General features: G+C 38.5%; 1 protein-coding gene across 1 annotated transcript in view; it reads left to right on the top strand.

The window, feature by feature from the left end:
• Las (lipoyl synthase, mitochondrial) overlaps window positions 1-12,814 on the top strand; it is a 133,319-nt gene that overhangs the window by 108,146 nt on the left and 12,359 nt on the right. The window contains exon 8 of the mRNA XM_070096033.1: window positions 8,343-8,458. Coding sequence (XP_069952134.1) covers window positions 8,343-8,458 — 116 coding nt within the window. The remainder of the gene's footprint in view (window positions 1-8,342; window positions 8,459-12,814) is intronic.

Genomic DNA, 12,814 nt, shown 5'->3' with positions numbered 1-12,814 from the left:
AATAATTGTATAAATATCATCACCATATTTGTGAATGCATATTAGACCCACCAGCTGGCGTGTATTAGACGTGTGAGGTCGTTTGTTTACTCTTGAATATCGGCAAAAATTTAACATTTCTGCTACTTTGAGCTCAGTTTCAAACCATTTCCAGTGCTAAAACCAATCAAAATCATCTCTATTTCTGTAATATGTCTTCCATTCTATCAAATGAGACCAAGAAATCACAAATAGAACTATAAAAAACATAAGAAAAACACTGCAAAGTTGCTGTTTTAATCGAAAAATCATGATTTCAGTTTTTTTCTCTCATTATACACAGCGTGCTGCAGGATCTGTTTTATGTGGTGCACACATACCACATAGATGTATTCTCTCATATCTAGGCCCAAATGTACCACTCACAGTTTATCAGAGTGAGCTGAGCTCATGACGTAGATCTACGGTTTGGACCCTGAACGTAAAGCCGTAGATCTACGGGACGGACCCTCAAAGGGTTAAGATAAAATCAAAGAAAACTCAGATGAGTGTGTATAAATAAACGTGTACATGTCTGTGTAGTGTGACCTAAGTGTAAATAGAAGTAGCGAGACGTATCTGTAATCTTGCATATTTATGAGACAGACAGAAGACACCAGCAGTCCTACCATCATGTAAAACAATTACAGGCTTTCATTTTACACTCACTTAACAGGACAGTAGTACCTCCCTGGGTGGTTGCTGTCTACCAACCTACTACCTATATTATTATTATCATTATTAATATGGCATCTTCAAGACACTTTTAGTAATTTTAACGTGTACCTGCACACTAACACAGTGTGAACTTTCCTTAGGTACAGGTACACTGAAGTATAATTGTCAGAGTGTGCAGTAGACCCTTATATTACGCAGTACAGTGGACCCTCGTTTTTCATAATTAATCTGTTCCAGAGAGTGTGACTAATATCAAAATTGATGATTTGCGAAACCATTTTCCCCATAAGAAATAATGTAAATCAGTTAATCCTTTCTAGACACCCAGAAAGTATTAGAACAAAATAATTTTTTTACATGAAATATAGATGTACATACACAGAAAACAATAAGACATGAAGAATGAAACAAAACTCCTGCACCATTTGCTCTTCCAAGTCTGGAGGATGAGCAGCAGCATTGTCCATTATTGACGATTCTTCTTAGTGTATGGAAGATGGGAGGAAGGGAGAGGATGGATTAATTACTGTGTGGAAGGGGAATCGCCTTCCATAAAGAATTCAGGTACTAAGTGCTTTTCTGAGGTTACTTCTTTTCTTTGTTTTTTAATGCCACTAGGACCAGCTTGAGAGTCACTGGACACCTGTGGCACTAAATATCAGTCCAGAGAGCTTTTTCTGGCATCTCTTTAAAATTTCCCTAAAATGGAACACAGTAGTGTTATTGTGCATGTTGCCGACACGGCTTGCAAGAGCTTTGTCAGGGTGATGTTTCTCCACAAATCTTTCCATCCTACTCCACATTGCACAAATCTCCTTAATCTCTGAAGAAGGCACCTTCTTCCATCTCTCTCCCTCCTCCTCTGAAACAATTTCCTGAGCTCTGGTCTGTTGCTGTTCCAGATGAAGCTCTTGCAGCTCTTCAGTGGTTAGCTCTTCATTGTGGTCCTCCACCAACTCTTCCACATCCTTGCTACTCACAGCCAACCCTATGGAATTCCCCAGTGCCACAATAGATTCCACAACTGGCATAGGGTTCTCAGAGTCAACTCCAGACCCTTCAAAATTCCCCTTTTAGACACAATCTGGCCACAGTTTTCTCCAAGCAGAGTTCAAAGTCCTGGAAGTCACTCCTTCCCAAGCCTTACCTATAAGGTTCATGCAATGGAGGATATTGAAGTGATCTTTCCAGAACTCTCTTGGGGCCTATTCAGTGTCTGAGGTCACTTCAAAGCACTTTGGAACACTGCTTTGGTGTACAGTTTTTTGAAATCTGAAATGTCCTGCTGGTCCATGGACTGGAGAAGAGGAGTGGTATTAGGGGGCAAGAACTTCACGTTGATGAAATGAAACTCCTGCCCCATTTGCTCTTCCAAGTCTGGAGGATGAGCAGCAGCATTGTCCATTACCAGGAGGCACTTGAGTTCCAATTTATTTTCCAGGAGGTATTTCTTCACATGGGCCAAACACCTCATTCAACCAATCAAAGAAAATTTCCCTTGTGACCCATGCCTTACATATTTTTCAGCTGCATACTTGCCAGAACTGGCAGCTTCACCATGCCTTACCACAGTGTGTATGCCACTACGCTTCTTAAATCTCTCAAATCAGCCTTTGCTGGTCTTAAATTCACTAACATCAGCATTCGTTGCAGGCATTTTCTCTACGAGATTGGCATGCAACTGCCTTGTCTTTTCACAAATTATCAACTGCATAACACTATCTCCAGCTAATTATTTCTCGTTGATCCACACCAACAATAACTTCTCAACATCTTCAAGTACTTGCAATCTCATTTTTGTGAGCATATTTACCCCTTTTGCAACAACAGCTTCCTTGATTTCCTTTTTCTTGGCCACAATGGAAGTGATGTTTGTATGGGGTTTTCCATACAGCCTGGCAAGTTCTGCCACATGCATTCCACTTTTATATTTTTCAATGATGTCTTTCTTGAATTCTGTCGTGTTTCTCACCTTCTTTACCAAAGGCCTGGCACTAGGAGCTTTCTTTGGAGTCACTAAAATGAATGGAATATTACGAAATGTATCTTATGAACGTTTGGGATCGTCCTCACTCGCTGATAAACAATGGCACACTGGCTGGGAATAGAGTGTAGAGCCGCTCAGGGCCGTGCGTACGTTTCTGGGATGAATGGCTATTTGCGAGTCGAATGATGTGCTAGTCAGTGTTTTGACGAAAAAAAATTAGTATTTTCGAAAATTACGACTTCAGTGCATACGAAAAACTAGGGTTCACTGTAGTTACATTCCTGAAAATGCCCTGTTAGATAAATCCATGTTAGATAAACTGAAGAACTTGTGGGAAAAGTAGGGTTATGTTCCTGGGAGCCCCAAAAAGCCAAGCAATTTTTTTTTTAGACCTACAGATCTTACAAAAATAAAAGTGAATGTGTAATTTTGTTAATTTTCATGATGTATTATGTTGTTTTTACTGCTTAACCCTTTCAGGGTTGGTGCCGTACTTTTACGGCTTGAGAGCCAGGGTCGGTACCGCACTTGTACACTTAAATTCTAGTGCCTTTAAATCTAGCTAGAAAGAGTTCAGGATCGGGGTTCTCGACCCTGACAGGGTTAAGACTACAAATGCAACAGAAATCGTATTTCTTACCTTAAGTTGTGGGTGCTGGTGTTTGTCATTGATTGTGAAGAGAGTGGAGAGTTATGCTGTGGCCCTACTGGACTGAGGTGAATGGTAGAGGTTCTGGTACTGAAGTCGATGGTTGTACTGGAGAGTGCATAAATTCTGTAATGGATTTCTAGGCTATTTTACCCTGCAGTACATTATACAGCTGACGGTAAGGCATCAGCTGCTCTAGACACCGTTTCAGAGCACTGCTTCTAGATTTGTCAGGGTCCTCTTCAGTGAAAAAGTCTAACTTTAAGCCAGTAAAGTCAGTAAGTCAAGTCAATCTGTCAGTAAGTCAGTCTGTCAGTGAGTCAGTCAAAGAAGTCAGTCGGTCAAGTAAGTCAGTCACGCAAACTCATATATTTACCTCATTCTTTTTAATTGAACAAATTGATGCTCCATTAAGGCCATAGGCTCTTGCTGTATCCATCACACATGAACCACTCTTAACCCTTTGACTGTTTTGGTTGTATATATGTCTTATGCACCACCGTTTTTAACGTATATATACTCATAAATTCTAGTGACTTAAAATCAAGCAGGAGAAAGCTGGTAGGCCCACATGTGAGAGAATGGGTCTGTGTGGTCAGTGTGCAACATATAAAAAAAATCCTGCAGCACGCAGTGCATAATGAGGAAAAAAACTGACCGTTTTTTTTTTTTTAGTTAAATTGCTGAATTTGTGGTCTATTTTTGTATAGTATTTATGGTTGTATTCTTGTTTTCTTGGTCTCATTTGATAGAATGGAAAACATATTATAGAAATAGAGGTGATTTTGATTGGTTTTACTATGAAAAAAACTTGAAATGGAGCTCAAAGTAGGGGAAATGTTTGATTTTTGCCGATGTTCAGAAGTAAACAAATGATGTCATTTTCCAATAAATGTCCAAGTAGCCATTCTAACGTGCAGTCATGAATGGGTTGACATTATTTATACAATTATTACAATATTGCAGTAGTCTGCATAACAGTAAATCTTCTATTTTTTGTTTGAATAAAAATTCAAAATAGAAAGCAAGAGTAATATCAGAGGGGCCTGGAGACGTGACTGATGAACAAAGAAAATGTTATTTTAGAGCAAGAAATGTCTGCATTGTTCATTCTGGATCCTATTTTGAAATTGACATATTTTTTAATTTTCGTGAAATTGGCCAAATTGCAAATTTCTGACCACGTTATTGGGTAGTTGAAATCAGTAAATGAGCAGTTTCTTGTACTCAGTCGATAGAAAAGATGGAGTTCTAAAGAAATAGCTGTGAGTTTGGTCGATTGGAACAATGGAATTAGCCGAAAGTAGGGCACAAAGTGGGTGAAATCGCTGATTCGTAAATATCGCCGAGGTCGCTAACTTCGCGAGAGCGTAATTCCGTCAGTTTTCCATCATATTTCGTTCTTTTGGTGTCAATACAGTTGGGAAAAGATTCTGGCTATCCATGCTTCCCAACCTGACTTCATACAAATAAAACTCACCTCTCATCCTACATTAAGACTACAAATATTTTAAGGCAATTAATGAGTGTACTGTATACAGTAGGGCCCCGCTTTACGGCGTTTTGCTTTATGGCGTTCCGCTAATACGGTCATTTCAAATTACGTGTATAACCAAAACTCGATATACGGCTCCCCCCACCTGACTTTCTAATACGGTCACCGCACCCCACCCGGTTTGTTTACATTCTCTGTGAGATCTGTAAGCACTAAGTCTCTCCATTATGTCTGGAAACTCCAAAATTTTAAGTGTTTTTAAAAGTTATTTCATATTTTATATATACTCTGATAATTATACTTATGTATACCTGTACTTAAATAAACTTACATATTGTGCTGGCATTTAGGTTCACATTAAAATCAGTAAGAGTGTTTTATGTCTCCAGACGTCACATTAGTAATGATGATAATAATAATCACCGAGTCTCATTTAAATGTCGTATATTACGTTAATATACACATTTTCATTAATCCATCTATGATATTTTTTCAAAATTATATAATAAACACGATGCATAACATATAAATATGATAAATACACCCCACAGTAGAATAAACATAAATATGAGATGTGGTAGCAGACGACTTGCACAAGTGACGCCATATTAGAAATAATAATAATAATCATCATCATCATCACCGAGTCTCATTAAATGTTGTATATTACGCTAATATACACATTTTCATTAATCCATCCATGATATTTTTTTCAAAATTATATAATAAACATGATACATAACATATAAAGATGATAAATATACCCCACAATAGAATAAATAAACATAAATATGAGATGTGGTAGCCAGATAACTTGTACAAGTGATGGCAAGAATAACATTTTCTCTAATCTAACATAAGAGAAAATATGTTACTGGGGGTAACTGTAGAAAATTATTCCTTTCGTATGTATGTAAGTAAGTTTCTTCAGGTATACACAAATACAATTGCATAGATTATCATACATAACAGCATATGTGTAGAGAACCTAGGATAACCCAAAAAAAGTCAGAGTGACTTATTTCCATTGCCTTCACTCAGAGCGTTATTTCTTCTCAAAATGATGTTACATGAGAATGGGAGTGTTCTTCTTTATTTATTCTACCGTATCAATGTAGAGACAACCTGTACACAATGTAACTTGTACACAAACCAGATGTGTACACTGTTTGTTTACAAAACTTACCTTCACTTTGTTTGTTTACATAACTCTGCGCCTGTCCTCTCTCATGCACTCATTCTTTCTCTCTCATTTATTCGTTTTATCTCATTTACTTACTCCTGACCCTACATTAAAACTACAAATATTTTAAGGTAAGTAATGAGTGAACTGTATATACATTTTATCGCTCTGGGATGCTTAAATATCATAGAATATATGTGTGGGTGGGGTGGCCTGGTATGGTAGCCTGGCTGACTACCATACATACCGCACTTGATTTTTTACAATAAATACTACTCATCTCACCCTAGATTAAGACTTCAAATATTTTAAGGTAAGTAATGAGTAAACTGTACATGTATATGCATTTTATCGCTCTGGGATGCTTAAATGTAATAGAATATTATGTGTAGGTGGGGTGGCCTTGTATGGTAGCCCGGCTGACTACCATACATATCACACTTGATTTCTTACAATAAATACTACTTGTCTCACCCTAGATTAAGACTATAAATATTTTAAGGTAAGTAATGAGTGCACTATGTGTGTATTGTACTTTTTTATTGTTTTTTGATGCCTAGTTCTACTGCTAACTTAATATATGTTAGTGTAAACTTGTTGTCTAGTATTTGCATTTATAAGTGGAAAAAAAGGGTGTTCCACTTTACGGCGATTTCCGCTATATGGCGGTAGCCTGGAACCTAACCTGCCGTATAAGTGGGGCCCTACTGTATGCATTTTATCGCTCTAGGGAGCTTAATGTCGTAGTAGGTGGGAGTGGCCAGGCAGGATGCCATACCTCCCACACGACTTTCTACAGATAAATACTTTTCACCTCTCACCCTACATTAAGACCATTAAGACTGCAAATATTTTAAGTTGAGTAATGAGTGTACTGTATATGCATTGTATCGCTCTAGGGAGCTTTAAGAATGGAATATTATGAAATGTATCGTATGAGCGCAAGGGACCATGCTCACTCACTGAATGGTGTGGGGTTCCGCTCATACACATTTGGGACCAACGACTATTTGTGAGTCAGTATTTTGATGAAAAAAACTTTTCATTTTGCAAAAATCACAAATTCCGATGCTTGTGAAAAACGAGGGTCCACTGTACCTCAGATATTTCCATGTACAGCTCAACCCGAGTAAAAACTCAATGAGTGTGAACGGCCCCAAAATTTGAAACACCCTACCTGAAGATTCCAAAGGCTCTGTCTCTAACAACAACTTTAAAGCTTCTGTTAAAAAGCATCTTCCAACCTTAATGTGATTCATGACAGCAAGATACAGTTCCAACAGATCTTTGATTTGGCTTATTCTCATTCATTACTCATCCTCCTGTATTTTTTGTTTCTTCATTTATTTTTCCCATTCCCATGTAGTTTATCATGTGCTGCAATTTCTTTTTTCAGATAAAGCATAATTTACATAGTATTGTGCTTGTATAAATCACTTATACTGTCACTGTACTTAAATTTCAAATCATCACATCTTTTGCCACACTCAGGAATTTCTACTTAGCATAATCACTGTACTTTATGCTCCTGACTCCTTAATTCTCATGAATATTTATGTAATATACCCTTTTTTTTATAACTAGAACTAGAACATTTTAAGTTTAATCTAAAATCTTCCCTTTGATGAGTTTCAAGAGTTCCTCTACTCCCAGAGCCTGGCCATAGGCCAGGTTCATCTGGTGCTAGCCTGGTTTACCAGGCTGTTGCTACTGGAGGCCCACTGCCCCAAATATCCATCATAGCCTGGTTGATCTGGTCTACCCAAAATGCATTGCATAAATATGGGGTTTTATATGTAAAACAAAAAAAAATATATAATGTAAAACCTGTGTAATGCCATGGAAAATAAGCTTTATATAATGTTTAAAACTTGTCAGTGGTTTGAACACTTGCTGTCTCCTCTTGTGACCCACTCCATGTTCTACAACTCTTGGGGAAGGAAAGTATGAGTTAAAAAAAAAAATGCATCTTTTAAATACAAGAGAATTCTTTTGTATACAAGGATGTGTGTTTAAATGTGGTATGAATGAATTAGGATTGGTGTAATTTCTTTTTTATTAACACATCGGGTAAAATTTTGTGAAGGGATTCAAGGAAACTGATTAACTGGACTTGAGTCCTGGAGGTGGAAAGCACAGTGCCTGTACTATAAAGGAGGGATTCGGGATATTTGCTGTTTAGAGTGAAACCTAAATTGTTGTACCTGCACACTTCTGTGAATGATGGTGAAAGTTTTTTTTTATGTCGCCCTGCCTTGGTGAGAGATGGCCAGTGTGTTATAAAAGAAATTGTATTTTCAGTAACTATTTTATACAATATCTGTGTTTTCAGACAATCTCTGGGAGTTTTGGAATATGCTAAAACTACAAAAGTGGACTTGGTGACTAAGTCATCAATAATGTTGGGTCTTGGAGAAACTGATGAAGAAGTTTTACAGACTATGAAGGGTAAGTTTGTACTAAATTTAAGGTAGAGCACCACTTGAATTATCTTGATGATGTTTGTGTTTCCTTTTTGGAAACTAGGTAGTACTACATGTCTGAATGTGACCTGACCCCATACCAGCATATCTATACATTACTACAATAGAAAGTATGGTTAATAAAAGACATGTATGGTACTTGGAGGCCCATACTTTTCTATCTGTTCATCACTTTGCCTGTTGACCACTTATCAGTTACTCCACCTCAATACGTATATACAGTTGTAATGACTTTGTTGACTGTCAGTTTGTAATAATCTGCTTTTCCTGTTTTTGAACCTGGAAGTCTCATATCTTATCCCAAGTTTAATCTTTTGGCCTAAGAGTTTTTCCCCTTTTTCTACATACATTTTGACAGAATTTTCTGTTTGATTCAGTGCCAGATTTTTTCCAGTCTTCGTTCTAGGCGAACAAGTTGTGCAGGATGTCTTTAGCATTATATTGCTCTTATTAATAATTTTGCTGTTTCTTATGCTGACTTAGTAAGTTGTAGCTACTGCATTACAGGGCACTATCGGCCCTGCTTTCAATTGAGCCATGGCACATGGTTTTAGGTTCTTTATGTCAAAGGAATATTCTGTATCTTTGTACATAGCTCCTCTTTGTCTAAAGAATATTCCATATCTTTTTACATAGCTCTTTGTGTCAAAGAAATGTTCTGTATCTTTTTATATAGCTCCATATTCCACATTTCACTCTCCTTATATGGTTCTCCAATTGTTATGGCTTTTTTTTTTTTTTTTTTTTTTTTTCAACAAGTCGGTCGTCTCCCACCGAGGCAGGGTGACCCAAAAAAAAGAAAGAAAATCCCCAAAAAGAAAATACTTTCATCATCATTCAACACTCTCCCTGAAAGCATTGAGTATACATAGTGTATAGTGTATACTACAGTGGCTCCCTAGTATATTGATGATAAAGGCTAAAGTGTCATTTGAAAACAGGTGAATTTGTAAATGAAGTGATAAGCCTATAGAGGCAGGTGCCAGAAGTCGCCAGAAACTTACCACAGGTCAGCTGTTTTTAATAATCTTCCTGGCCTGCTAGTGTACTCGCATATAATCTAGTGATACCAGTGAATAGCAGAATACAGTGTTGTAGTAGCAACTAACCAGTATTATAATGGTACTTAGTGGAGTGGAGTGACTTTCATTAGTTTCTTTTTCTTGAAATACGAGACGTTACTGTGAATTTCATATAACCTGTAGTTACCAGCGGTCGCAATATACACAACGAGAAGCAATTATTACTACAGAAAAAGCGTCCTTCCTCCAAAATTTGCACCAGTCAACTATAGTGATAATATAGCATTTATTGTGGTGGAGACGGAAAAACAAAAATAGAAAAGCCAGATACAGCGATTGATAAACAAAGAGGTCGACTGTACGTCATTGTAGGAGCTGCCAGATATCACCGGCTCTTCAACACGCAAGTTATACTTTTGTATCAGTCAAATCACATATTACTCGGGTAGATAATTTCCAGTAGATCCTTCATGTGTTAGCTCAAATCACCGACCAGTATGTTTTAAATAAGTGACCCACTGATCAGAGCAGATCGACTGGTCCGAACCCTTGACTGGTCCGAACCCGGGACTGGTTTCAAACAGTTTCGTTGGACAATAAAGCAGACTGTAAACGGATGGGTTTGTAGGCGCCCTTATAAACACAAACATTAAAAATCAGGAACGTGACGGTAAGCTGTCCAATATACAAAAAGAGTTAGAAACAGAAATACAAATAGCTAGAGCTTCATTTAAGGTTATTAATATAATATTCAAGAGGTTGCTAGTAGACTTGCAGTAAATCAACCATTCAAATCATTATGAAGCTGTGTGTAGTCTGTGGTCAGTCAAACAAACGGGCTACCACATGGATAAATTGTCATTTTTGTGGAAATTGGTGTCACGCTCCTTGTGCAGATATCCCAGAACTAGCTACAAGCAGTATTAAAACAGAGAAGTGTTTTTGGGTATGCCCAAATGAGGAAAATCTGTGGACTAAAATCACAAGGGTATTAAAAGAGGATAACATCAAAGCTGCTTTCATAGAAAACCTGGAAGCTTTCTACAACAGATGGGAACATAAAAAGTCCGGGCTGAATGGTACTGCCCTTGATACTGGCCATGTAGTCACAAACTGTAAGGCTGGAGGTGATGTCCTGGTAGTCAGTAAATGTGGGGCTGATAGTGCTGTCCTGGGAGACAGTAATGGTGAAGCTGGAGGTGCTGTCCTGGGAGACAGAAATGGTGAAGTTGGAGATATTGTCCTGGGAGACAGTAATGGTGAAGCTGGAGATTTTGTCCAGGTAGTCGGGAATTATACGCAGGAAGGAATACATATAAATGACCTCATAGAGGACAGGAGCCATAGTAGGGAAACAAGTGTAGTCAAAGATAAGATAAAACCAATATTGCAAACCAGAAATACCGCAGGAAATAGCAAACAAGAGGACTCCAATAGCAATAGTGAGGATAAATTACCAAAAACAACTGGTGGGAGCTCCATTGTTGGTGCTAAGGAGGATAGGAATAAGACAGGGAAACATGCACCAACAGGGAATACAGTCACAGAAACCCAAGGCAAACGGAAACCAAGCCTGTGCACATACTATGCACTTGGTATCTGCTGGCATGGGAAATCTGGAAAAACAGATGGGACATGCAACTATGACCACCCTAGAAAATGTCATGCCCATATGACAACAGGAAAATGCAAACTCCCTTCCTGTAAGCTTTTTCACCCTGAAATGTGTACCTCTTCAGTACAGGAAAGACTGTGCTATAACTTAAATTGCCAGGCATACCATCTAAAGGGGACAAAAAGATACAAAACATCCAGGCCATGGGAAAACCTGGGTAGCCACAGCCACTCAAGAGGGAGAGGTTTTTTAGTGCCAGGAAGGAAAAAAAACTGGCAGGAAATGGCAGAAATCGTACACCAAATCCAGTCATTCCTGGAGTGGAACCACAGTCGATGGCCTCCACTCCAAACCAACAGATACAGATACTAATGCCGGAAAAAAAATCCCCCCCCAGTACCAACAATACCACCAGTCCGATAACATTCTTCTTTGCAAATATACAGGGTCTAAAGCCAGCAATAAACAACAAAATACCTTTCATCCGTGGACTGCTTGCAGAGGCAAAGGCAATGTTCGCGGCTTTCACTGAGACCCACATAAAGGATCACTTGGACAACGAAATATGGATCCCAGGTTACAACCTATACAGATGTGACAGAGTGAACAGGCAAAAGGGGGGGGTTGGCCTGTACATTGCAGAGTCACTTGTTTGCACAGAACTGCTTAATGCCTCAAATGACGTAGTGGAAGTTTTAGCAGTAAAGGTCGAGAACCAAAACCTAGTCATTGTGGTAGTCTACAAGCCTCCGGATGCAACATCCCAGCAATTCCAGGAACAGCTGTTAAAAATTGACCACTGTCTGGAAAATCTTCCAGCTCCTGCACCCAACATCTTGCTCCTGGGGGATTTCAACTTAAGGCACCTAAAATGGAGGAATATAGCAAATAATATTGTTGCAGTAATAACACCAGGAGGCAGCTCTGATGAAAACTCACACTCACACGAGCTTTTAAATCTCTGCACAAAATTCAATTTAAACCAGCAAATAATAGAGCCTACTAGACTGGAGAATACACTAGACCTCATCTTCACTAACAATGATGATCTGATAAGAAATGTCACCATATCAAAAACAATATACTCAGATCACAACATAATTGAGGTTCAGACATGTATGCGTGGAGCCCCAGACCGACAAAATGAGACTAGTCACGAGGGAGCATTCACCAAATTCAACTTCAATAACAAAAACATAAAGTGGGACCAAGTAAACCAAGTCCTAACCGATATAAGCTGGGAAGATATACTAAGCAACACAGACCCAAACTTATGCCTAGAACAGATTAACTCGGTGGCACTCGATGTATGCACAAGGCTTATTCCTCTAAGAAAAAGGAGGAGTAGATGTAAAATAGAAAGAGACAGGCGCTCCCTTTACAGGCGACGGAAAAGAATAACAGAGCGGCTAAAAGAGGTCAATATATCAGAAATGCGCAGGGAGACACTGGTCAGAGAAATAGCAAGCATCGAACTTAAGCTAAAAGAATCCTTTAGGAGTCAGGAATCGCGGGAAGAACTAAAAGCCATAAATGAAATCGAAAGAAACCCAAAGTATTTCTTCTCCTATGCCAAATCAAAATCGAGAACAACGTCCAGTATTGGGCCCCTACTTAAACAAGATGGGTCCTACACAGATGACAGCAAGGAAATGAGTGAGCTACTCAAGTCCCAATATGACTC

Source organism: Cherax quadricarinatus, chromosome 52 (genome assembly GCF_038502225.1).
Source record: "Cherax quadricarinatus isolate ZL_2023a chromosome 52, ASM3850222v1, whole genome shotgun sequence".
NCBI classification, from domain to species: domain Eukaryota; kingdom Metazoa; phylum Arthropoda; class Malacostraca; order Decapoda; family Parastacidae; genus Cherax; species Cherax quadricarinatus.
The sequence above is the reverse complement of the archived record's forward strand: the minus strand, read 5'-3'. Positions and strand labels throughout refer to the sequence as shown.